The sequence below is a fragment of the Caretta caretta genome, chromosome 1 (assembly GCF_965140235.1).
Source record: "Caretta caretta isolate rCarCar2 chromosome 1, rCarCar1.hap1, whole genome shotgun sequence".
Classification (NCBI taxonomy): domain Eukaryota; kingdom Metazoa; phylum Chordata; order Testudines; family Cheloniidae; genus Caretta; species Caretta caretta.
Window position 1 is genome coordinate 307,570,005 of NC_134206.1, and position 27,634 is coordinate 307,597,638.

A 27,634-nucleotide genomic window follows, 5' to 3' on the forward strand; every position below is an offset into this window, starting at 1 on the left:
GTCATCCGCAAACTTGCTGAGGGTGCAATCCACACCATCCTCCAGATCATTTATGAAGATATTGATCAAAACCGGTCCCAGGACCGACCCTTGGGGCACTCCACTTGATACCGGCTGCCAACTAGACATGGAGGCATTGATCACTACCCGTTGAGCCCGACAATCTAGCCAACTTTCTATCCACCTTATAGTCCATTCATCCAGACCATACTTCTTTAACTTGCTGGCAAGAATACTGTGGGAGACATGTCAAAAGCTTTGCTAAAGTCAAGGAACAACACGTCCACCGCTTTCCCCTCATCCACAGAGCCAGTTATCTCGTCATAGATGGAAATTAGATTAGTCAGGCATGACTTTCCCTTGGTGAATCCATGCTGACTGTTCCTGATCACTTTCCTCTAAGTGCTTCAGAATTGATTCCTTGAGGACCTGCTCCATGATTTTTCCAGGGACTGAGGTGAGGCTGACTGGTCTGTAGTTCCCAGGATCCTCCTTCTTCCCTTTTTTAAAGTGTTTGATTGAAGTATCACTTTGTGCATTTAATTATTGCTGTATTACAATCCCTGACTCTGTTTTGGATTTTGACATATTGGATTTATGATAACATAATTGCTCTTTCTGATTATGCTGTGCACGCAAAAAATTTTACATCAATTGAAAGGGTTTATTCTGCTCACATTGTGCACTATGAGGAAAGGATGGGACATTGAATCGTTTGTCTTTGCTGATCTGCTCTATGGCATTAGGACCAGATTTTGAAATATGAGCATCAGGAGTTAAGCACCTCAATCTCTACGTAAGCACTTAAATAAAGGTGGCCTGGTTTTCAGAAATGTGGAGTGCCACAGAACAAGGCACAGCACCTTTGCAATGCATAGTGCCTGACCAAGCACAGGCTTTTGTGGGGAGAGATCATAATAGAAGGATGCTGAACAACACACCTTACCCAGAGTGGGACTACTGTATCTAGCTAATTCAACATCATTTGTGTATTTGGATGTATAGAATTGCTAAAAAAGGTGCCTATTTGCATGCTCTAGGCACCCTTGCATAACTTAAATATACAACCTATGTGTAGTAGAACAATTCAAAGTAACCTTCCAGCTGCAACTGAAATATACTACACTTGATCTTATTTAAAATAGAAAAAAACCACACTGGCTGTCTTGATCCTAATGTTCACTCATTTGATACCTTCCTCCTGCCTGCCAGTGATCTCATTTCAAACTGGTCGAGAAGGTCAAGAATCCTTTTCCCTTTCTCTGAGCAGGAAAAGACAAATTTGATCTTTAAAAGTTCATGAGCATAACATTAGCACCCCCCCCCCAAACCAATAGTTAAAAATGTCTCCAAAAATAGGCCTCTGTAGTGATGCTGGCTGACAGATATCTAGGGATAGAGGGAATCTCTAGGCTCAAAAGATACCCTTCTGTTAGCCTAGCAAAGGTACATGAAAACCCACATGAGGAGGAGACAAAGAAAGGTCCAAAGCACATTTTCCTTTACAGGACTGGCAAGACCAGTTGGTGTTGATCAGAAAAGATTCCCTTCTGCTCTTAAATATCAAAGCACCCCCGAGGGGGGCAGAAAGCCAGAGGGGGGAAGAATCATTACTACTCCCCCCCATGTGATAGCTTTAATACAAAAAGAAAAGGAGTACTTGTGGCACCTTAGAGACTAACCAATTTATTTGAGCATGAGCTTTCGTGAGCTACAGCTCACTTCATCGGATGCTGTAGCACACGAAAGCTCATGCTCAAATAAATTGGTTAGTCTCTAAGGTGCCACAAGTACTCCTTTTCTTTTTGTGAATACAGACTAACACGGCTGTTACTCTGAAACCTTTAATACAAAATGACTTTTGCAAAATAAGGAGAGAACACTGAGGTTGGAGATCTAAGGCCATCACAGCTTCCCACTGGCTGGAAACAGCAATGCGAATAAGGCCCAAGGGCATGTCTGGAGCACTTTAACAGGGATGCAGGAGGTGGAAGAACCTCTACAAGTGAGGAAAAAAATTACCTATAGTTTTTCAGAACCTTTTTGCAGATGAAAGAAATAAGGAGGCAGGAGCAGATATATGCTCCGTAAGAGTAGCTGTCAGCAAAAATGCAAACTGGTGGATGGTCTGGCGGAGTTTGGGAACTAAAAAGGCAGGAGGAAAAGGAAGGCAAAACAGACTACAAGGGTGGCAATTTTGCAACAGAAAAGCTTCAAAAACAGACTCCAATGAGAAACTGCTGAGCTTGAATTAATATGCAAACTAGATACCATTAACTTGGGTTTGAATAGAGACTGGGAGTGGCTGGGTCATTACACATATTGAATCTATTTCCCCATGTTAAGTATCCTCACACCTTCTTGTCAACTGTCTAAATGGGCCACCTTGACTATCATGACAAAAGTTTTTTTCTCCTGCTGATAATAGCTCATCTTAATTAGCCTTTTATTGTTTGTATGGCAACTTCCACCTTCTGTGTGTGTGTATGTGTATCTATATATCTTCTTACTATATGTTCCATTCTATGCATCCGATGAAGTGGGTTTTAACCCACAAAAGTTTATGCTCTAATAAATTTGTTAGTCTCTAAGGTGCCACAAGTACTCCTGTTCTTTTTGCGGCTACAGACTAACACGTCTGCTACTCTGAATCTTGTACTTGGTCAGACAGAGGAATCAAGCACAAGAGCACAGTGATCTGTGCCTGTTGTTTTTCCCTCTTATTCTTCTGCTAAATTGTTGGAAAAATAGTAGCAGAAATGGAAAAAAACCTGAGAATTAATATAAATTCTATACTTGTTTGTCACCTTGCAGCCACGACTGACAGGACAGGGACTGGGCATTTCCTTATGTAGCCTTGGTTACAGACGGCTACTTTTCCCGCTCCCTTCAGAGTAGGTTGAACTGTTAAGTCAGGGCAAAGAATTATGCCACAGGTTGGGGAGCAGTGTCCCAGCCTACTACAAAACAAGACTGTTTTTCTAAACATTAACATTTTGATCCACTGTTGAACAGTAAAGTACCTCTGAGACAAACCTCTCAGAAAGAGCACTACTCAGTGACCCTGTTGTGGAAATATAGTTTTTTTGTGTTTCCTTTGCTTAGATCTATACATTCAACAATAAATGTAGCTTTGAAAATGCAGTGTCCTCTGTCCCTAGGACAGAACTGGAGGTCAGGACTCCTATTTCCAGACCATCACCAAATTGCCAGGGGCCAGATTTTTAAAGATATGTAAGGTGCCTAAAAATGCAGATAGATTAATGGGATTTTCAGACACCTAGGTGCAGAAATCAAAAGGAGTTAGGTGCCTAAGCATTATTGAAAAATCACACCAGGCACCTAAATAACTTTAAAAATCTGGCCACAGTTGAACATGGTCAATTCACTCAGCCGCCCTGTGCCTCAATTTACAACTCCATTTTACTTTACAGGGGTATTATGTGGCTTAACTAATTAATGTATGCAAAGCTCTTTAGCACCTTATCTCCAGCAACCTCTTAGAAGTGCAAAGCAATGTATTATTACTATGGTTGCAAGATAGTGACTTTGGTTCAATACTTTAAGGAATAAAATCTCTCAGCAGGATTGTTTCTAACTGAAATCACCCACAGTGAAACTAAATGGTTCAGAATTTAAAGACAGCATGACTTGGGGCTAGATTTCCAAGTGGCCTCTTCACTCAGAGTTCCCCCCCCCCTTATAGGTATGTTTGAGAAGATGATTTAGACACAACAATGACTAAAACAGACAAAGAAATTAGCAAAACTCTCCCTGAGAAGAGGGAGCATAATGGACCTGAAGTGCACGGTTTAATAAACAGTAATTTGAGATGAGGAAATTAAATGCAACTTCATATGGTGATACGGTGGAAGATAATAACCAAAGATCAGTTTTAGTCTTGCCCTCAAAATTAAGTACTCTCCTCCCCCATACTACAGCCTTTGTGACCCTGATAACTGAAGTTTCAGACAATTCATTGTCATTGTTCCAGGATTCCTGTTTCCCTTACCTAGTATATGTTGCTCTGCACAGCGATCTTGAGCAGTATAAGCAACTGGATGGGAGGAGGGGAGAAAGAAAAAAAAATCTGTACTTCTACCTAAGTGGTGTTTCTATTAAAATGATCAACATTTTCTTTATCAAATAATTTGAAAAGCAAATGGGAACCTGAGGATTTCACAGGGAGTAACTGCTCACAGATGTAATTTGCAGGATTGCTTAACAATAACAAAACAATTTATGTAATTAATATTTCTTATGAGTTGGATATGAAATAGATGCTTTATATGAAGGATGGGCATTTTGACTCATATCCTTTCAATGTTTTACTGGGTTATTTACTGAGGCAAGATCAGGTATATTAATTAGAAATTGCAAACATGACTAGCAACATGTAAACTAGTAATAAGACAGTCTCTCTCTGTTAATTCACAAAGATAAGACTCAGGCTAACTTCAATAACTACACTCTCATCAAAGCTAATTTATACAGAAGAAAATAAGAGGTAACTTTTGCAGAGTACAATTATTTACCTTGTAACTGATTATTTATCTATGAAGTCTGCAACGGATTAAACTAAAGTTTCAACCAATACAGATTCAGTGTTTATGGTTGTCAACCCAATTTTCTAAGGTGTATCTATATCAGGTACCAGGGCACTATTGTGTTTTCTAATTTGCACGAAAGTGAAGTAATTAAATGAAGACATCTGGAATTTATTTAAAGAAAGAATTACCTTTCTGTTGACTTCATCTATATAAAATCAGTTTAGTAGAATTTACAACCTAGAATTGGTTTCTGAAAAGAATTTTATAGTAACTTTTAATTACAAAACACTTATCCATAACTATGATCTTTGCTTTAATATGGCTTTTCTTCATATGTATTTTATGTCATTCATGCTATTATACTTAAAGGATTATAACAGAAATACTGACAAAACTATTTTCTGGAGGGGTTTTCTTTTTAAAATTATGGCCGGAAGTGCAGCATATTAACGGTCTCAATTGAGAAGTTAATTTTCTTCCACAAAATTTTTGGGGGAAAAGTCTTCTTTTAGTTAGTGTCTGAGATGGCAATGAAATATAAATGAGAGAAAATGGTATAGTGGTTGCACCACTAAAATGTGAGTGAGGAGTTCTGAGCTTTGTACCTGGCTCTATCACAGACAGTTTGGATTGTGTCATGTAACCTCTCTGTGCCTCAGTTGTCCTTCTGTAAAGTAAAACAACCTCTCTCAGGGAGTATCCATGAGATTAATTACTCTTTGAAAAGTATTCTAACATCTTAAGTTCCAAAGTATGTGTGTGCAAAATACCATGAAATATGAGACTCTAAACACTAAAAACAAAAGAAAAACATTCAAACAGATGCAGCTACTGCAAATTTCAAAACTCCATCTATATTTAAGAGGATGATAATCTGTAAATGGGTAAATCACAGATGTGAAGAACTTTGGCATTTCGATGTTGCAAGCTAGTTGGGAGAACAGTTTTAGTGATGACCTTGTTTTCAGCAGCAAAGAAAATAAATATTGCATACATAACACTGTTTCCCATTTCTATTCAAAGGTTTTTTGGTGACTGCTAGGTGATATCACAGAAATGGTATTGGTGCAAGAGAAACTGCTTGTAAGATAAAAGTGGCAATTGTGACAGCTAGATCCCACAAAATTCCTTCTTCAAGGCTTGCTGGTTCAAATCGACTGGGCTACAGCTGGATGCACTCCTCCATTTTTGGTGGCAGAGGGAAACTAAAGCTGGTGAGTGGCTGTGCATATGGAAGAGTTGTGCTGTAGGCTTTCCCTTCCTCCTGATAAGCCACATGGCTGGAGTTCTGTTAGTTGAAGAAGAGACTAGGACAATAGGAGGAGCAATTAAGTATACTGAAGTAAACCTACTACCTAATGTAGTTTCAAAGCAGTAATCTGCAAAGGAGCTGAGGATAAAGAATAATGCTCAAAGCAGCATTAATTTCCTTAACTTGCCTCGTACTCTCCTTGGAGAGGATGGGGCAATAGGGACAGGGAACGACCGGTCTCTGCACTACAACCCTGAAACCCAAAGGGCTAGAGTTCGATTTCACACAGAATCAAGGACTCTGAAGTTTTCTAGGCTGTGTCTCCTTAACCCCATCCCATTAGGGGAGAATGCTCCCCATTTGTAACAAGAAGGTATGGAAAGAATTACAAGATGTAAATTACTACAAGAATCAACTGTGTATGTTAATATTTATAACACCAACCACTTATGAGGAAATAAAGGTTTTCGTAACCAGGATGGAGAACGGGTAGAAACACTCACTGAAGACACTAAAACGCACACATTGAGGAAGATTCTATGCAGAGTTCTTGATCATACATATGGAGCTGTTGTAGTAAAGAGCTATGGGCATGTAGAAACATGCAGCAAACTTTTCTGAATCCCTACCATTTAAATCCTTTTGAGCACCAGTAAATCTGTAAATGTTGTTAACAAATGGTGTTGAATATGCTAATATTGATGTATCTACCTGGGGCAAGGGATCAGTTTAGCCATGGTTTGGATAGCACAGTTCAAGGAGAAAAATCCTTGTCTACAATAATCTGGATAGCTGTGCTAGAACCTTGTAACCAACATCCCTATTTATCCAGTTTGTAATCTATATATAGATTTACACAGTTCTACATAACATGGTTTTGATACCTGTGTGAACATGGTAGCTTGATCTGGTTCTAGTCATCTCAACCTTGCTCAACAGTTTGTTGTGTTTATGATCTATTCAACCTTTACAATATTGAACTACAAAAAAGTTTTACTAAAACTAAAGTGTGCCATTCAAACGTTAAACATTTAAATGATATCTACTGTTTTGTAGCACTGGATATGAAAGTACTCACTGAGGTGGGGTAGGAAAATCAAATTGATGCTTCATGATTAAATGCTTGACAAGATCCCTACAATATTGTTGGTGGTAAACAAATAAGAAATAAAGGCATAGTAACCACAGGAAAATATTTTTTGATGTGAAACTATACTGCATGATAAAATACAGAATGTCTTCAGGGAAGTCTACTTAAGTTGTCTTAATTGTTTTGATAAAATGCCCTCCAAAACTAAATTTCTCTATTGTTGCAAATATATAACTAATAAACAATATAGCAGACAAACTACTGAAAATGTTCCACATTCATAAATGACAGATAAATGGGCAAAGAAACTAGCAATAAGTACTAAGCAATAAGAATTATGTTTTTATTTCTTACAAAGGTGAAATATAAAAACAAAACTTTGAAAAGGTTTATACTTACAAGCAATACCCATTTTGTAAAGAAAACCTTTAAACACAAATAAATATGATTGGTTGCACTGAATTTGTAACCTTTATTTTGTTTCTAAATTATTTATAATATTACAAAATTTAAACTCTTCAGAAATGCAGCTAAGAAGAATTTAATGTACTTCTTCAAATATATTTTCTTACTATAAATTGGTTTGTAGTTCCATACATTGAACAGAATCATATTTGAGAACAAAAGTTTGTTAGAAGTATGCATAAAATCAGGCTTTCCTTAAGGTTAATTTGGTGATAAGAAAGAGAAATCCAAATCCAAACAGGGTTACTGCTGCCCTTTTTATTAATCTACTTTTCCAGGTAGGTGTTTTTTCCAGGGGTCGCACACGAGTGGGGTCATTCTTCTGTTCATTTTGAAGCTGAAGTTCATGTAAATATATAATTCAAAATAGTTAGTATATGAGAACTTCTTAAGTACACAAAGGCATTTCAGACAGTACATAAATGTAGATATTCATGTTATTTTACTCTCGTTAAAGCCTGGACCTGATCTTGCTTCCATTAAAATCAATGGCAAAACTTATACAGATTTCAATGGGAGTGGGAGTGGGTCTTTATCTTATCTATTTCACAGAGCGATACTATAAAAATAGTAGAAGCATGAATACCAACACCTTTTTGTAAATAAACAAAATTCCTTAAAGGCTAGTCAAAACTAACAATTGTTAGAAAACATCTTGAACCATTATAACAGCAAAACAACCCTGTTATAAAAACACTAATAATGTCCAATATTTGATTAGGGCCTTTGCTATTTAATCACAAGAGTCATGATTTGTAAAAATATATTTAGTCAAAAAGAGGCTTCCAATGACTTCCCTGTAACAGCAGAGCTATAGTGAGCATATAGGTGAGATCCTATGTTTGTAGGGTGCTACGCACCTTACAAGATTGGGCCCCACAAATAATAACTCTACCCTCGTAAAGGCAGAAGGTGAAATTCTGGCTCCATTTAGGTCAATGTGAGTTTTGCCCCCAGATAGTAAATTATTATAAAACTGGCTAATAGCCACTTGTACACTTTCACAAAGTAATTATATATTATAGCTGTTAACTGTGTATTTAATTAAATCTGGCACAACAATTTGAAATTTTATATACTAATTATATTTACTAGATTTAAAAAATGAATTTTAACTTAGATGTTTTAGAAATAACTAATTTTCACACTAAATGTTATTTCATTTGAGCTCTCTATGCCAGTGGTTCTCAACCTGTGACCCATGTGACATCCTCAGGATCATACAGGTAGAATACATATTGTGTTGACGCAGCCCACATGACACAGAGAGCGGCTGCATATGCGGCCCACTATGGTAAATAGGTTGAGAACCATTGCCTATGCCAATTCAACAATGGCCAATCAAAATGTAGAGCAAAAAAGTATGTTTAAATGTTAAAGCTGTTTCAATGTTATTCAGAACGATACTAAATGAGCAGATGATATGATGTAATGATTACAGTTGTACTGTAAGAGGAATAATAGTTTATAAAATATTAAAAGCGCCAAATGTTTACAGAACATGGCCAAACGTTCCAGTGAGAGAATGCCTGAACTTGATGCACATGCAGTACTATTTTTCACTTGAAAGTGCAACTTGCCCTTTAGGGTATGTCTACACTGTGATAAAAGACCCACAGCACGGCCACGGCTGGCCTGGGTCAGTTGACTTGGGCTCGTGGGTCTAGGGCTGCGGAGCTATAAAATTGCAGTGTGGATGTTGGAGTCTCAGATCTTGGGCTTCACTCCAAGCCTGCATGCCTACACTGCAGTTTTATAGCCTTGCAGCCCAAGCCCCATGAGTCTGAGTCAGCTGACTCAGGCTCTAAGACTTGGTACATCAACCTTAGACATCAACTATAACTGGTCAGTTGGGTGTGCAATCACCTTTTTGCACATGTATTCAATTACTGCATACACAAATGTAGTCCTGCAACTGCCATAAAGTTCTTTGTGGCAGCTTTAAATCTACTCTCACATATTTGGTTCTAAATGTTTTATAAAGCGAAGGCTGTTAACATTCATTTAAATTTACCTAAACAACGAGAGAGCATTAATAGTATTATATTCACTGTCTGACTTCCACATGACTTCATTCAGCAACAGATTCCTTTCTGACACTGATGCTCCATTTACTGAATCTCAACACTCATTCCTTTTACCAGCCTATTACTTAAAGTGATCTTGTCTGACAAGAGCTTGTCATTATGTTGGTTTGAGAGTGAGTGATGTAGTGCTAACATCTAGCATTGACCTCTCCCACCCTTTTCTTTTGACACCTCTACAGACATATCTGGATTGCCTCCTATTCCATCACATAAAACCCTAACATCTTCCTCATGAGTCAATATTTCCATACAATACCTTAATGATGTGTTCACAGAATGGCGTTTATAGTGCAATAGTTCTTAAGGAGCATAAGGATATTCCCCCATTTTTAGCAACCTTTCCTCTTCCCAAGGTTTCACTCATCTCTGCCTTTCAGTACAAAAGGAATGGCTGCAGCTTCCTATAGAACCTGTCAGCACTGTTTCGGAATTGTCCAGATGATTCACTGCTGAGTGAGGCAAAGCAACAGTTACCCCAGCTCTCAACCCCAATTCCCTGCTGCCTCCACATAGGGTGACCATGTGTCCTGTTTTGGTCAGGACAGTCCCTTTTTAAAGCCCTGTCCCAGCTATACCAACTTTTTTTTCCTTGCAAAAGTGGGCATTTGTCCTGTTTGCTCTTGATCAGTTGGCAAGAGCAAATGGGACAAATGCCCAGTTTTGTTAAAAAAGCAGGGTGTGGAGGAATGGGTGTGTGGGGTGTGTGGAGTAGTGATGCCAGCCCTGCATGGGGGGATGCAAGGCTCCAGCGGGGGGCAGGCAGGGCTTGGGCAAGCAGTGATGCCAGCCTCAGGCTTTGGGAAATATGGTCGCCCTATCTAGTATGTGCATCATGCTCACCCAAGCCCTGCCTGCCACCACGTGGGAGGGTCGGGGGGGGGGAGGGGAGGGGGAGCTCGGGCCCGCGGGGCCTTGGGTCCAGTCCCATGCAGTGTCCCATTTGCTCTTTGGGAAATATAGTCACTATCTCCACATCTCTTGCAACTCCTTTCTTTGCAGGTGTTCAAACTACAGTTTTAAAGATCCTTTCTGTGGCAGTCTGATATGCTACCACTTAGCTGATGGGGCAGTATGTACAGAATTTGTTTATAAGAAATCTGTTTATGGCATTTTATTTAGTATATTCATTAAGACACATACCCACCTTTTGCATGAGGTCCTTTAGTTTGCTAACTTCTTCACCCAAATCTTCAACATTGCAAACCAAGTCCTCACAAACTTTAGTGAAGCTCTGGGGTGGACCCCATTCGAGTACTATCTATTAGAAGTTTTACAATGTTATTTAAAATCTAGTAAAAAAACTTCTGATCTTTATATAATTGCTATTAAAATATGAACAACAATTTCTGTGAAGTGCTTATATTCTGTACAGTATGAAATCAATGGAGAGACTGGCATAGTACATAGTTCAACTTAGATCACTTACATATTTTAATAGATCAAACCAGTTATTCAAAATGTCATCTTACCTCGCATAGGTCAACTGGTAGGTAATATTGCCTGAAGGCCCCCAAACATCCCGAAAACACTATGCAACCTCAAGATAATCAGACTATTTAGACAAGCAGTATATATTTCTATGCTTCTCCAGAAGTGTAAACAAAGCAAGGAAAACAATGAAGACAGTCTAACATTACAAAATATTCTCTACTTTTTAAATATTTTTATATTTTAAATATTGTTGTGATAAAATTAAAACACAAACAGATTATTTTTAAAACACAACACCCTACATTTACACATGGTTTGTGTGTGACATGGCACACACTGTTGTGTTTCAGCCTTCCCCTGCCCTTTCTGGAACTTTTCATTTAAATATTTAAACTCTTATCAGCACAAGCAGAGAGGAACAGAATTTTTTTCTTTTAAAAATTTGATTGACTTAAGATTTTTTTAAAATGTAACTTAAAGTGGTATTTCAAGGTACAGTACTACTGGCAAGAATGCTATCTAGTTTACATAAACTGTATGATAAAGGAGAAAGTTGTAAATGGATGTCCATAACTGTTCATTTTCTCATTTATTAGTAGCTAAACTAATAATCCTCCCACCCTGTCCCAAATCAGTCTTCATTTTCCTTTGTTGAATACCTTGTGAGAGTTTGTGGGTAACTGGCTAACTATATTTTGCACAGCAGTTGTAAGATGACCACACTGTCTATTCAGTTTCAGAAGAAAAGTGAGGAACTCATCGCCACTATAAAAACAAAATAAGATAATAAGATATGCAATTTATTTAAGAAACAAAGTAATATTATTTTATTATTACAAATGCACAACTTCCCACAGAACTCTACATGTACTAAAATTCAATAAGCTTATCTATTTCCCCATAAAAATATTATCTAGAACACTGTAGCTATTAAAAACAAGTTTGAAAGTCTGAACAGTTCAAAATCCCCTAAATCTTTAGCAATGCTCAGTTTAATTTCCATTTATTTTTGCTTTTCTTCTTTACCCCGTCTGTTACATGTACCAGTGGGAAGACCTCTTATTTGCTACATGAAAAATATTAAGTGTTCCCTGTTATGCACATGAATTTACAACATTATGGTCTTTTGTGCACAATGATAAAACCTGCAACCAGTAATTTTACAAGATCAAGTACTGGAAGTCTCAGGCCCATTTTATGTTGATGTATGAAATATTCCTGGTCTACAGCTTGTATAATCAAGGATGACATGGAGAAGTTGATATCTGATTGGTACATTGGAGTGTGGGACCCTTACTGAATGGGGGAGGCAACTAGTGACAGATGATGTGGAAAAAGCTGAAGTACTCAATGCTTTTTTTGTCTCGGTCTTCGCCAAGGTCAGCTCCCAGACTGCTGCACTGGGCAGCATAGTATGGGGGGGAGGTGAGCAACCCTCAGTGGTGAGGGAACAGGTTAAGAACTATTTAGAAAAGCTGGACATGCACAAGTCCATGGGGCCGGATGCAATGCATCTGAGTGCGCTGAGGAAGTTGGCTGATGCAATTGCAAAGCCACTGGCCATTATCTTTGAAAACTCACGGCACTCAGGTCCTAGACAATTGGAAAACAGCAAATATAGTGCCCATCTTTAAAAAAGGGAAGAAGTAGAATCCAGGGAACTACAGACTAGTCAGCCTTACCTCTGTTCCCGGAAAAATCATGGAGCAGGTTCTCAAGGAATCAATTTTGAAGCACTTGGAGGAGAGGAAGGTGATTAGGAACAGTCAACATGGATTCACCAAGGGCAAGTCATGCCTGATCAACCCTGATTGCCTTCTATGATGAGATAACTGGCTCTGTGGATATGGGGAGAGCTGTGGATGTGACATACCTTGACTTTAGCAAAGCTTTTAATACGGTCTCCCACAGTATTCTTGCCAGCAAGTTAAAGAAGTATGGATTGGATGAACAGACTATAAGGTGGATAGAAAGCTTGCTAGATCGTCGGGATCAACAGGTAGTGATCAACGACTTGATCATGCGGCATGCCCCAGGGGTCAGTTTTTTCAACATCCTCATTAAGGATCTGGATGATGGGATGGATTGCACCCTTAGCAAGTTCGCAGATGACACTAAGCAGGGAGGAGAGGTAGATATGTTGGAGGGTAGGGATAGGGTCCAGAGTGACCTAGACAAATTGGAGGATTGGGCCAAAAGAAATCTGATGAGGTTCAACAAGGACAAGTGCAGAGTCCTGCACTTACGACGGAAGAATCCCATGCATTGCTATAGGTTTGGGACCGATTGGCTAAGTGGTAGTTCTGCAGAAAAGGAGATTACAGTGGACGAGAAGCTGGATATGAGTTAACAGTATGCCCTTGTTGCCAAGAGGGCTAACGGCATATTGAGTTGCATTAGTAGGAGCATTGCCAGCAGATCGAGGGAAGTGATTATTCCCCTTTGTTTGGCACCGGTGAGGCCACATCTGGAGTAATGCGTCCTGTTTTGGGCCCCCCACTACAGAAAGGATGTGGACAAATTGGAGAGAGTCCAGCGGAGGGGAACAAAAATGATTAGGGGGCTGGGGCACATGACTTATGAGGAGAGGCTGAAGGAACTAGGGTTATTTAGTCTGCAGAATAGAAGAGTGAGGGGGGATTTGATAGTAGCCGTCAACTACCTGAAGGTGGGGTCCAAAGAGGATGGAGCTAGGCTGTTGTCAGTGGGGGCAGATGACAGAACAAAGAGCAATGGTCTCAAGTTGCACTGGGGGAGGTCTAGGTTGGATATTAGGAAAAACTATTTCATTAGGAGGGTGGTGAAGCACTGAAATGGGTTACCTAGGGAGCTGGTGGAATCTCCATCCTTAAAGGTTTTTAAGGCCCAGCTTGACAAAGCCTTGGCTGGGATGATTTAGTCTGGGTTGGTCCTGCTTTAAGCAGGGAGTTGGACGAGATGGCCTCCTGAGGTTTCTTCCAACCCTAATTTTCTATGGGGATTCTGACCAGCATTAGGAAGCTGAACATAGGGTAAAGTGAGGTATCCAATCTAAAATGTGGTGGATGGAGGAGTGGGGGGTTTCCAACTGTGCTGCTCTAGCCCTGGATCTGGCACACCTTCTGTAGTGAATTTCTCTAAGTGACCTAGGGAAAGACCTGAAGCTTTCCAATCTGAAGGAAACTTTCACTTACTGTTCAAATACAAGTGAGAAGATGGTACTGAAGGGTGGTTGCATTAAGGTCTCCAAGAGCACCGATGTGAATGCTCACATCACTTTTTCTTCTTAGAACCTCCAGCCCCTTACTCTGTCCCCATCTGACTTGTTTTCTTTTCTTCCCACTTGCAGCATACAACAAAACCAAGGAGCCTCAGATGTAGATCAGAAAGCTTGGATCTTTTTAGGAAGTCATCCAAAGAATGATCCATAAGCACCCAACCCCCAAGACCCCAAAGTCTCAGCCTACAGTAGAACAACCGCTGCTCACTTCTGCATCTTGGGGGAATGCCATACAGGCCAAAAATGGAGGCATACGATGATCCAGTGCTGCCATTTCTCTATCACAGGAACCTCTCGGGATCTGAACAAAACCTTTTCTCTCAAAGATCTATTAAGCCTAGCTAACAAATTATATGAAGGGGTAAAAAATATATAGGGCACGTTCCCTAAAAATTTTGGACTAAATAAAACGATCCTAACCAGAGAGCAGTTTGAAAGTTTCTCTCTCTCATGCATGTTGAGGACCTGTCAAGCAAGTCTATCATAGAGACTTCCTTCCACCCAGAAGATAAACTTTATAAATGGCTGGAATCAATGATGACATTCTTTGTGCTTTGCCACAAATGAATACTAATTATTTTGTTGAGAGTCTCTTTCCATCATGCCTAAAACAAAATATGACAAAGGCATAAAACCAAGTAAAACACTTACCATTACCGTAGCTGTTAAAATTATTCAAATATTGGGAATGATTATTGGACTGAATTTCAGAACCTAGTAGAAAACCCCTTAAAAATTTAATTAAGTCATGTTGCATACAGAGATAGCTGTTGCACTGACACTTTCCCTTGCACCTCCAACAGGAGTGCAGATTTTCAGAAAAATAAAGGTATCATATTTCTTTAGCATGCAAAAGAAAAAAGTTAAAACAATGAGTTGCTAAACAGTGCAAGAGACCCTGTGGGAGTTTATAATCAATCAGTTCAACATTTTCAACTATGTTAGTTTTTCTATGACTTAATGACTAATATTCCTCCTTTTAGAATGACTTTGAACAAATGGGAAGCAAAATCTTTATATAACAGCATGTAAACATAGCCTGTGATTTAACCACAAGGTCAGATTCCTAGAATACATGTGTCTAACAGTTTTATTTAAAAAGCGCAACACTTCTAATAATTGAATTTGTGTCATATTTTGTATACCTCATGACCCTGAATTAGTGCTTTGTTTCTTGTAATTCATGAACACATGGAAAGTGACATTAAGCTTTATTATTTCTTATAACTCATGAAAACACAGAAAGCTACAATAAGGTTTATAGGTACAATTGATCTAATAACATACATTTTGTGCATTTCACGTATTTAGCATGTTATTTAATTAAAAATCTGTACTGGGAAACAGGTTATCTATATTTTAGACTCCTTTTCTAGATAGCCAGTAGACGGTTGATTTTTTAATTTTCCACTCAATTCTTCATAATTTATATTTTGAGGATAATCTGCCCAAATAAATTTATTTAAAAAAATACAGTATCTCTTTGGCAGCACTATTTGCTTTTATAATAAAATGCGTGAAGCCTAATTGAACTTAATTCTCTTAAACCCATGCTCCTTAAATTAACCTTTGAAGAAGATTGTCTGTAGTGTTGTTGTAGCTATGCTGGCCCAGGGAGAGAAGGTGGGTGAGGTAATAGCTTTTATTGGACCAAGTTCTATTGGTAAGAGAGAGAAGTATTCAAGCTCTTCTTCTGTGTATGCTTGAATGCTTGTCCCACTAAAGAAGAGTCAGTATTCTGTGGCATTTAGTACAAAAATATACATACTCTGTGGCGCATGCTGATACACATTAACAGTTCATTAATGCGCTCTGATTGCAGAAAACGCTGCATTTGGCTGTACAGAATCCCTCAGTGTTGACCTGCAGTATTCTCAGGACTAGCCTGATGACTCCAATGTTGGGGGACAGAATTGTATCGGGAATGTTGTCTGACAAGTGACTCAGATTCAGCCCTAGAAAGGATTTTGAATGCGGTCTGCTGATTGGATCATCAATTTCCCCATTATGAACCAGATACACACAGGATGCGTGACAAGAACACTGGTCCATTTTACATTACATTGAGATGCTCTAGAAAAAGGTGTTGTCTCCATACCATCACACATCATCCTGGTCAATGAAGCTTTCAGTGAGTGTTGAGGAGCCATCTTCGAAGATGCCTGTGCATCCACACTGTGCAGCTGCCATCCAGTCTACATACCATGCATTGATGATGAATGTGCTAAACTGCTCAGTCAGTATGAATCCTCTGATGATCCATATATTGCTGACAACATAACTGAGTCACTGGATGACTAGACAGGCATGATAGGAAGTGATGACTCAGAATCTAGAATTCTTGTTCAAATCAGAAACGCTGGAATTTGATTCATTGTCTCAGCACAGCTCAGCAATCACTACCCCTAAGCCACTCACCTGTCATGCCAATCCAAGCTGCCAGCCACCTGTTGTATGTATCAAAGGCCCCAAATGAGAAGCATGCCAGACAAATTCACGATGAATGGCAGAGGTTCCATCTGAGAGATGCCACTTGGCAATATAGTGAGCTGTTCACAGCCACCAAGCTAGACAAAATTCTGAGTGACATTAGGAGTGGCACTGTTGCTGGCTATGACAACATATTGCTAGAGTTCCTGAAGCACTTCAGGACTTGTGCTCACCCATGATTGGTGCAGTTCTTCATCTGAGTGGTCAATGAAGAGCAACTTCCACATTAGCCCTCCCCAGATTTCTCTGTGATGTTGATGCAGCATGAAGAACGGTCTGCAGCTGACGGCAGAAACCAGTCTCTTATAAGTGACCTGACCTCGCATGTACCTGGATTGATTTGCCACACTGCTCATGGGTCTTTCTGAACTGATTTTGTATGGGCTAGGGTCAATGTGCAGCCAGCCTTCATACCTGCAGCCAACGAGAAGATCCCACATGCAGCTGTGGCCAAAGACAGACAATGTCACCCACCACTAATGACTGCCCTCTGACCAGATTTGATGGTGTTCTGAGGGCTCTACACTTAGCTGAGGAGGCTGCTGTCAATTGGGTTGGCGAGCTGTGTGTCCAACAGGAAGAAGAATGCACTTTGATTAGTTCTGTTTCAAAGAGGACTAGATCAAAGCACGTTAACAAACTGTTAATGAGCATCAGCAGGGTTCACAGGGAAAACTTAGTCCTTGGCAGACTAGTGCAGGGTATAGTCACACCACAGCTTGCCTCCATCTTAAGGGCTCCCTCAGGGGAAAAATGACTTGTTCTCTATCTTGTTTTATGACTGCTCTGAGATGGCATAGCATCTTAGAGATAAAGAGCTGTTTTACTGATTTGACACATGCCAAATTCACTGAATGTTGTCAGAGTCTTTATATCTCCCAAGTCTCTCTGGAACAGTTTGGCCTAAACCAGTCTGTCACTCAGGTAGGGAATTATGCAGACCACTTCCCTCCCTGAGGGCCACTGCAATTACAACTATTGTTTTAGTGATGGTCCTAACAGACTAAAAGTGCAAGTGTTCTTGACCTTTGGGGGTGGATTTGGGAGCCACCGTACTTGTCCTTGAGCTACTGCTGAATTAGAGTGAGGCTGTTCAGACACTTTTCTGACCTGGCTCTCAGCCCTGGCTGTGATAGTTCTGCACAGGGCTGAAGTGGGAGGGAGAAGCAGGAAGTGCAGAGGAGCTATGCTGATGAATGCTGTGGGGTGGAATGGAGGACAACAATATTACAGGTTTCAGAGGAACAGCCGTGTTAGTCTGTATTCGCAAAAAGAAAAGGAGTACTTGTGGCACCTTAGAGACTAACCAATTTATTTGAGCATGAGCTTTCGTGAGCTACAGCTCAAATAAATTGGTTAGTCTCTAAGGTGCCACAAGTACTCCTTTTCTTTTTAACAATATTACAGTAGGGTTTTTTCCAGCTCCTATTCTAGCTATATATAGGTATAAAATATATAAATATCGAAGGAAAATATATATAGAAGAATAAAATGAAACAGGGAAAAAATTTTCTTCAGTCTTTTATTTGTTTTCCCCTGCTCCATTTTATTCTGGAGCTCACTGAGGCGGAAAGAAAACTGACATCTCAGTCAGAGATGCCAGATGTAGCTGTTTCCTGTGAAGCAGGAGAACAACTGGGAAAGCCTTCCCGCACACAAGACAGAGGAAGAGAGAGAAAAAAATACTGCATCCAGAGAGGTGAGGATGATCTCACACATTCAATCAAAGTGATGGCAACATCATCACAGAAAGTAACAGCAACTTAGCCCTCAAGTAACACAGATCCCCATAATAGGCAACTACATGATCTGAATTATTACACTGGTGTTCCTCTGGACCACTTGCTCAGCGTTTGCCACCAACTTTCATAATTTAAGGCTCAATCCTGCTACTAGCACAGGTAACGTGATACTCTGTTTCAAATAATTACATCTTTATGCTTTAGTAAACAGTGCAACCATATTTTCAATATATATTTATGTAACTGAAAGATGGCATTTTACCTGAATTCTAAGTTCATCACTTCAGGCAACTCTCCAAATTTTACTTCTTCCACCTGTAGCTCTTTAACAGCATCTAGGATTTTCTGCTGGTCTCTGGTATTTGTAATCCCAATCTAAATTAAAAAGTTATTTTAAATACATAATTGTGTAATGTTTAAAACAGACAATAGAATTAAAAAAGCTAAAAAGCTAGTTTTTTAAATTTTAGAAGTACACAAAATATAATTATTTATACATATAGCAGCATAGAACCTTTCATTACAGAGGATTCCAAACACTTTACAGACTTAAAAACATTCCAGAAAAGTACACTTGGGATCACTTCAACTAACTCTACAATATAGACAAACACTACTGAAGGTGAAACCTGGCAACTGTTTAATAGTGCACAGCACCGCTATATAATTAGACTGCAAGTGAAGAATGCCTAATTGAAATTGCACAGGAAACACAGGTAGACAGAATGTAATTACTCACATTGGCACTTGGCCAAAATGGGATATTTGTAAAAACTGCCATAGGATTTTCAATGATCACAAATACCTAGGGCCTCTGTTTTAGGTGCCATTTGAGGCACCTCCAGCAGTAAAACACTCCATATCACCATACTGGTTCAGTATTAACTCAACAGGAAGAAAGTCACCTAATGAATCATCAGCACCATTTCCTGTAGAACCTAGGTGTTCCTGAGAGATCTAATCCAACTACTGACCTAACCCAAACCATCTTATCTTGTTAATTAAAAGTACATTGAAAATGACAAAGATCACAAGACTGTTTAGAGTACAATTGTAAACAACAACCTATATGTTTATCATAGTCTTGCCCCCCCCAGAAAAAAAAACAAATTAACATAATGACACCAAAAAGCATATCCAAATTTGTGTCTACTATTATTTTATAAACCATATGCTAATCATTTGGAATTTCCATGTGGTCCATGTATGACCTAAATACCTTTGGATATTTGGAAAATAATAAAATAATTTTATAAAAGAATTTCAGTTGGCATAAAGTATCTAAATATATCTGGGCAATAACTATCTACTTATGAGAGACATAAATTGATGGCTTCTATACAGAGAGTGACAGTGTGTGCCCTTTCCTGCTTGTTTATATAGAAAACGGTAGTTATATTGTCCGACATTATCAGGATGTGCTGGGATTGTATGAATGGTAGTAATGCTTTGCAAGCTTCTTGTACTGCTCTTACTTCCAGAAGATTTATGTGCATTCTGGCTTCCCAAGGTGTCTAAATGCCTTGTGCTGTGTGATTGACCATGTGGGCTCCACAGACCATCGGGGAGGAGTTCGTAATTGTTGTCTTGTTGGGTGTGGGGGATAGAAAGGGAATTCCCGCACATATGTATCCAGGGTCCCTCCACTACACCAGAGATGCACTCACTTCAGTGGAAATTGTAACTATGGTATTCATGCTGTGTTTGCTCAGAATACTTACTGACCAGAGCCAACCTTGCAGACAATGGTGGAGTCTGGTGTCATGTAACATGACACCATACGGCCCAGGAGAGTAAGACACATCTGAACTGATATTTGAGGGTTGTGTGCAATCAGGTACATGAAAGCAACAACGGCACAAAATCTATTCATGGGGAAGTAGGCCCTCACCTTGATTGAATCCAATGTCATTCCTTTAAATTCTATGGTCTATGGCAGAGTCAAGGCAGACTTTTCCATATTTACAGAGATTCTCAGGAAAGTTAGAAGATGGAACAGTGACAAAGTTGATGTTAAGACTTCCAGGCGAAACCTGCTGGTTTGAAGTCAATCATCCAAGAATGGGAAGATGGTGTAGCGATCTGAGCTGAGCTGCTACTACTGAGAACACTTTTGTGAAGACACTGGGAGCTGTAGTGAACTCAAATGGAAGCACTCTGTATTGACGGTGGTGGAGACCCACCACAGACCTGAAGAATCGACCGTGAGCAGGGTGAATTTCCTCATGAAGTATGCATCTTTCATACTGAGAGCCATGAACCATGTGCCTTTTTTAACGGATGGTATTGTTGATGCTAATGTAATCATGCAGAATTTTGTTTTTTTTTAATAAAATCATTCAGTTGATGCAATCGAGAATGGGTCGCCAGCCTGCTTTCTTCTTGGGGATTAGAAAATACTCTGAATAAAACTCTTTTTCATGATGTTGAGGAGGTGCCTGATGTATTGCTCCCTGTTCAAGGAGAATTCCCTCATGACAGCGGTTTGTGACAAGAGATGGGGAAGGAAGTATGGTGGGGGAGAAACTCGATGGTATAGCTAGAATGGATGTTAACTAGCATCCATTTGTCTGTTACTGCTGCCCAGTTTTGGGAAAATTTTGCTAGGTGTCACCCTAAATGGGGTCTCAGAATCAGATGGAGCTGGCATTGATATTGGCTCGTACTTCTCTGGCATCATGTTAAAAATCTGTCTTGGTTAGAGAGTGAAGTTGGGTAGCTGTGGATGAAGTGGAAGACACCAGATACACTGGACTCTGCATTTTTTATTGTTTGCAGGGTGGCTTGTAAGGCCGCTGCTGATAAAATGGGTGAGGTAAGAGCCTTGGTTTGTAGTGCTGTTTATGCTATTTTCTCTTTGGGGCAGGTGTATATACACTAAGGGAGCAGAGGGCTACCTTAGTCTTGTTCAGTGAGTGCAAAGACTTGTTTTTCTTTTTGTTGAAAAGATCAGTCTCATCAAAACGGAAGTCCTCAATCGTGTTTTGCACAACCCTGGGAAAGAGTAGCCACAATTACTGCTGCATCACAGTGGCAGTCACCAGGGATCTCAATGCTATATCAACTGTGGCTTGTAAAGAAGCTCTGGTTGCTAGTTTACCTCATCAATAAAGGCTTGAAATTGAATCCTGTCTTCCTGAAGCAACTTGTCCTTAAATTCAAGGAACTTAGAATAGTTACGGAGATCATATTTGGCGAGAAGAGCTTGATAATTTGAGATCCTAAAATGCAGGCTGGTAAATGTTATGACCATCTTTCCCATAAGGTTGAGACGCTTGGTCTCATCTTTAGGGGAGACCCTTGGGTGTTGTTTCCTGGATCTTTCAGTGGCTGCACAGACCACCAAGGAGTTTGGGGCAGGGTGGGTGAAAAAGAATTCTCTTCTCTTAAGCAGCACAAAGTATCACTTCTCCGCCCTCTTCAGGGCAGGGGCACAGTTGGCCTGGAATTTACCACACAGCATTTGCTGACTCTAGTATGGCTTCATTTACAAGGAAAGCAAGCCAGCTGGAGCTTTTAGGATATCCAGGTGCTTATGCTGAGGGTCCTGGTCCTCTTCTAAGGGGATCTGGAGCTCTTCTGCCACTCTCTGTAAGCAGTTTCGATCATCCAGGAGAAACAGAGGTTGAAGATCATCAGGTGAAAAGGACAATATCCCTGTCAGAACCTGAAGATCCAACTTATTTTACCCCTCTTTTTCTATGGGCTCAGGTGTTTCAGACTGACCCCTCAGAGGAGAGGGTTGATAAGATTCCCTGATGAAATGGGTGGATTCTAGGTAGCATGTGAAAGGGTTTATAACAGAGGGGCATTCATTTCTTGAGCTCCTCCTGCTAGTGTGTGTGGTACTGCAGGCCTTTTCCCTGCTCCTTTCACCCCTGTTTATAACAGAGGGGCATTCATTTCTTGAGCTCCTCCTGCTAGTGTGTGTGGTACTGCAGGCCTTTTCCCTGCTCCTTTCACCCCTGTAGGTTGTGAACATCACTTGATGGGTCTTCAGTGGCTCAGCCCTCTGGCAGGACACAGTCAAAATTAACCTCTTTTGGGGTAGCAAAGAATCCATCAGGGTCTTCGGCCCTGGCTCTGGGCCCTTTAAATTCAGCCCTTCACTTGGGCTTCCAAATGAGCCCTGTCCCCTTTTCAGGGCTTAAGTAAGTCTTGTCCCCTCCCCATCCTTGGGGTTTACCACTTCATGGTGGGGAACCCAGGCCTGCCCACTACTCCAGGTTCCAACCTAGGGACCCTAAAAATAGAGCCCGGCATGGATATAAAAATTTGGATCTGCATCCGAGTTTCATTATAGGTGGCACTGCAGTCAGTATCAATGCAGAGGCGAGTATCAAAGGAGTCTTTTGCACATGCCCATGTGGCTTAGAAGGACCTAACTCCTTATAGCTTGGGTGTGAAGGCTCACCCGATTTGTACAAGGTCGGGAGGGTTTAGGAGGGGATCTATTTTGTGTTTACGAGAGTGTCCCTTTACTCTCATGAAAGAGCCCAGCAAAAGGTCCTCCTCTCTGCCCCTTTCCATTCTGAAGTCAGACACAGAAATAGGAGCATGCTCCTTGACGACCCTGGCCAATGTACAGGCCTGGGTCTAACTGGGACCTCATTGTCTGCTCCATAAGGTGTTTCCGAAGTCTAAGCTCTCATGCCTGACAGTTTCAGCTGGGGAAGGAGTGGCAGACACCTCACACAGAGGAGATATGCGCCTCCCCAAGGCAGCACAGGCAGCGCTGAGATAGTCACTGACCAAAATGAAGAGCAGGCAAGAAACAGTTTTTGAAACTCAGAATCCTGGGCATGATCTGAGTCCTGCGCTGGGATTCTAATTCTAGCTAACTAGAACTATCGTAACACTAACTAACAATGAGGTATGAATAATATAAAACTTTTACTATTTACAGGAAGAAGAGGAAGGATCAGTTCTGGACACTGGAGGATTCTGACTCAGGCCATGCGGTGGTAAGAAGGAACTGTAACTGTGGTCAGTCTGCCCTGCCCCTTATGCCCTCAGTGCAGAGCACAAGAGCAGGGACACAGGTGCAGACCAATAGACACTACTTGCAAGAATTCTCTGGTCGCAAGCACATGGAGCACAAACAAACCCACAGTGAAATACACACAGGGAGCACCAAAAGAACTAGACTAATATCTACTGTAAAATATCAATTTCAAGAAGTGTAATCAATTAACAATTCAAGATGGCTGACACTTGTAGAACCATGATGACAGGGCACCAGACTACACTGGTCTAGTTACTACATGGCTGACCCCTAGCCTGGTTACATACAATTCTATTTTATAGACTTCATCTTAACTGCCTTCGTGTATTATGCTTATTAGACTGCAAGAACTACAAGTGCTTGGTTGAAGATCAACCTAAACTACAAACTGGCACTGTGCTGTATGTTGTAATTGGGTCAGGAAACAATCACATAGACACTGAGTACTCCAACTCAGTTGTAACTTAAAAAGTAGATGAGCCCTGGGAGTCAAGAGACCTTGGTTCCACTCCTGGTTTTTTCCCTGACTCTGACTTTGGACAAGTCAATTATTTCTGAAAAACCTTATTTTCCCCATTTTTATAATGGGGGTTTAAGTTAGACTTCTTGCATGCCCACTGAAACAGCATGATCCCACAAGTATAACTGAGGGCACAATTTGGCCCACACTACTTTTATAACTGGTGATAGTGCACAAGTAGAAAATAACCTAGGGTATGTCTACACTACGAAATTAGGTCGAATTTATAGAAGTCGGTTTTTTAGAAATCGGTTTTATATATTCGAGTGTGTGTGTCCCCACAGAAAATGCTCTAAGTGCATTAAGTGCATTAACTCGGCGGAGCGCTTCCACAGTACCGAGGCAAGCGTCGACTTCCGGAGCGTTGCACTGTGGGTAGCTATCCCACAGTTCCCGCAGTCTCCGCTGCCCATTGGAATTCTGGGTTGAGATCCCAATGCCTGATGGGGCTAAAACATTGTCGCGGGTGGTTCTGGGTACATATCGTCAGCCCCCCGTTCCCTCCCTCCCCCCGTGAAAGCAAGGGCAGACAATCATTTCGCGCCTTTTTTCCTGAGTTACCTGTGCAGACGCCATACCATGGCAAGCATGGAGCCCGCTCAGGTAACCGTCACCCTATGTCTCCTGGGTGCTGGCAGACGCGGTACGGCATTGCTACACAGTAGCAGCAACCCCTTGCCTTGTGGCAGCAGACGGTACAGTACGACTGGTAGCCGTCATCGTCATGTCTGAGGTGCTCCTGGTCGCCTCTGTGAGGTCGATCAGGAGCGCCTGGGCAGACATGGGCACAGGGACTAAATTTGGAATGACTTGACCAGGTCATTCTCTTTAGTCCTGCAGTCAGTCCTATTGAACCGTCTTATGGTGAGCGGGCAGGCGATACGGACTGCTAGCAGTCGTACTGTACCATCTTCTGCCGAGCAGCCATGAGATGTGGATGGCATGCAGTCCTTCTGCACCGTCTGCTGCCAGCCAAAGATGTAAAAGATAGATGGAGTGGATCAAAACAAGAAATAGACCAGATTTGTTTTGTACTCATTTGCTTCCCCCCCTCCCCTGTCAAGGGGACTCATTCTTCTAGATCACACTGCAGTCACTTACAGAGAAGGTGCAGCGAGGTAAATCTAGCCATGTATCAATCAGAGGCCAGGCTAACCTTCTTGTTCCAATAAGGACAATAACTTAGGTGCACCATTTCTTATTGGAACCCTCCGTGAAGTCCTGCCTGAAATACTCCTTGATGTAAAGCCACCCCCTTTGTTGATTTTAGCTCCCTGAAGCCAACCCTGTAAGCGCCCCTCCCAGCGTCAGAGCAATGGCAAACAATCAGGCATCTGAGAGTGCTGTCCAGAGCAGTCACAATGGAGCACTCTGATGGGGCTAAAACATTGTCGCGGGTGGTTCTGGGTACGTATCGTCAGGCCCCCGTTCCCTCCCTCTCTCCGTGAAAGCAAGGGCAGACAATCATTTCGCGCCTTTTTTCCTGAGTTACCTGTGCAGACGCCATACCACAGCAAGCATGGAGCCCGCTCAGGTAACCGTCACCCTATGTCTCCTGGGTGCTGGCAGACGCGGTACGGCTTTGCTGCACAGTAGCAGCAACCCATTGCCTTCTGGCAGCAGACGGTGCAATACGATTGGTAGTCGTCCTCGTCGTGTCCGAGGTGCTCCTGGCCACGTCGGCTGGGAGCGCCTGGGCAGACATGGGCGCAGGGACTAAATTTGGAGTGACTTGACTAGGTCATTCTCTTTAGTCCTGCAGTCAGTCCTATTGAACCGTCTTATGGTGAGCGGGCAGGCGATACGGACTGCTAGCAGTCGTACTGTACCATCTTCTGCCAGGCAGGTAAGAGATGGGGATGGCTAGCAGTCGTACTGTACCATCTTCTGCCGAGCAGCCATGAGATGTGGATGGCATGCAGTCCTTCTGCACCGTCTGCTGCCAGCCAAAGATGTAAAAGATAGATGGAGTGGGTCAAAACAAGAAATAGACCAGATTTGTTTTGTACTCATTTGCCTCCTCCCCTGTCTAGGGGACTCATTCCTCTAGGTCACACTGCAGTCACTCACAGAGAAGGTGCAGCGAGGTAAATCTAGCCATGTATCAATCAGAGGCCAGGCTAACCTCCTTGTTCCAATAACAACGATAACTTAGGTGCACCATTTCTTATTGGAACCCTCCGTGCAGTCCTGCCTGAAATACTCCTTGATGTACAGGCACCCCCTTTGTTGATTTTAGCTCCCTGAAGCCAACCCTGTAAGTCGTGTCGTCAGTCGCCCCTCCCTCGGTCAGAGCAACGGTAGACAATCGTTCCGTGCCTTTTTTCTGTGCGGACGCCATACCAAGGCAAGCATGGAGGCCGCTCAGCTCACTTTGGCAATTAGGAGCACATTAACCACCACACGCATTATCCAGCAGTATATGCAGCACCAGAACATGGCAACGCGATACCGGGCGAGGAGGCGACGTCAGCGCGGTCCCGTGAGTGATCAGGACATGGACACAGATTTCTCTGAAAGCATGGGCTCTGACAATGCATGCATCATGGTGCTAATGGGGCAGGTTCATGCTGTGGAACGCCGATTCTGGGCTCGGGAAACAAGCACAGACTGGTGGGACCGCATAGTGTTGCAGGTCTGGGACGATTCCCAGTGGCTACGAAACTTTCGCATGCGTAAGGGCACTTTCATGGAACTTTGTGACTTGCTTTCCCCTGCCCTGAAGCGCATGAATACCAAGATGAGAGCAGCCCTCACAGTTGAGAAGCGAGTGGCGATAGCCCTGTGGAAGCTTGCAACGCCAGACAGCTACCGGTCAGTTGGGAATCAATTTGGAGTGGGCAAATCTACTGTGGGGGCTGCTGTGATGCAAGTAGCCAACGCAATCAAAGATCTGCTGATATCAAGGGTAGTGACCCTGGGAAATGTGCAGGTCATAGTGGATGGCTTTGCTGCAATGGGATTCCCTAACTGTGGTGGGGCTATAGATGGAACCCATATCCCTATCTTGGCACCGGAGCACCAAGCCGCCGAGTACATAAACCGCAAGGGGTACTTTTCGATAGTGCTGCAAGCTCTGGTGGATCACAAGGGACGTTTCACCAACATCAACGTGGGATGGCCGGGAAAGGTGCATGATGCTCGCATCTTCAGGAACTCTGGTTTGTTTCAAAAGCTGCAGGAAGGGACTTTATTCCCAGACCAGAAAATAACTGTTGGGGATGTTGAAATGCCTATATGTATCCTTGGGGACCCAGCCTACCCCTTAATGCCATGGCTCATGAAGCCGTACACAGGCAGCCTGGACAGTAGTCAGGAGCTGTTCAACTACAGGCTGAGCAAGTGCAGAATGGTGGTAGAATGTGCATTTGGACGTTTAAAGGCGCGCTGGCGCAGTTTACTGACTCGCTTAGACCTCAGCGAAACCAATATTCCCACTGTTATTACTGCTTGCTGTGTGCTCCACAATATCTGTGAGAGTAAGGGGGAGACGTTTATGGCGGGGTGGGAGGTTGAGGCAAATCGCCTAGCTGCTGGTTACGCGCAGCCAGACACCAGGGCTGTTAGAAGAGCACAGGAGGGTGCGGTACGCATCAGAGAAGCTTTGAAAACCAGTTTCATGACTGGACGGGCTACGGTGTGAAAGTTCTGTTTGTTTCTCCTTGATGAAATCCCCCCGCCCCTTGGTTCACTCTACTTCCCTGTAAGCTAACCACCCTCCCCTCCTCCCTTTAATCATTGCT

At 41.8% G+C, this 27,634-nt stretch overlaps 1 protein-coding gene across 7 annotated transcripts in view; it reads right to left on the bottom strand.

The window, feature by feature from the left end:
- Nucleotides 1-7,211: 7,211 nt before the first annotated feature.
- ASZ1 (ankyrin repeat, SAM and basic leucine zipper domain containing 1) overlaps nucleotides 7,212-27,634 on the bottom strand; it is a 116,831-nt gene continuing 96,408 nt past the window's right edge. For all 7 annotated transcript variants that reach the window (XM_048836153.2, XM_075124441.1, XM_048836154.2 and 4 more), the window contains 4 exons: nucleotides 18,629-18,741; nucleotides 11,535-11,640; nucleotides 10,589-10,702; nucleotides 7,212-7,694 (listed from right to left, as the gene is read on the bottom strand). In XM_048836153.2, coding sequence (XP_048692110.1) covers nucleotides 7,542-7,694; nucleotides 10,589-10,702; nucleotides 11,535-11,640; nucleotides 18,629-18,741 — 486 coding nt within the window. In that variant the 3' untranslated portion in view covers nucleotides 7,212-7,541. The remainder of the gene's footprint in view (nucleotides 7,695-10,588; nucleotides 10,703-11,534; nucleotides 11,641-18,628; nucleotides 18,742-27,634) is intronic.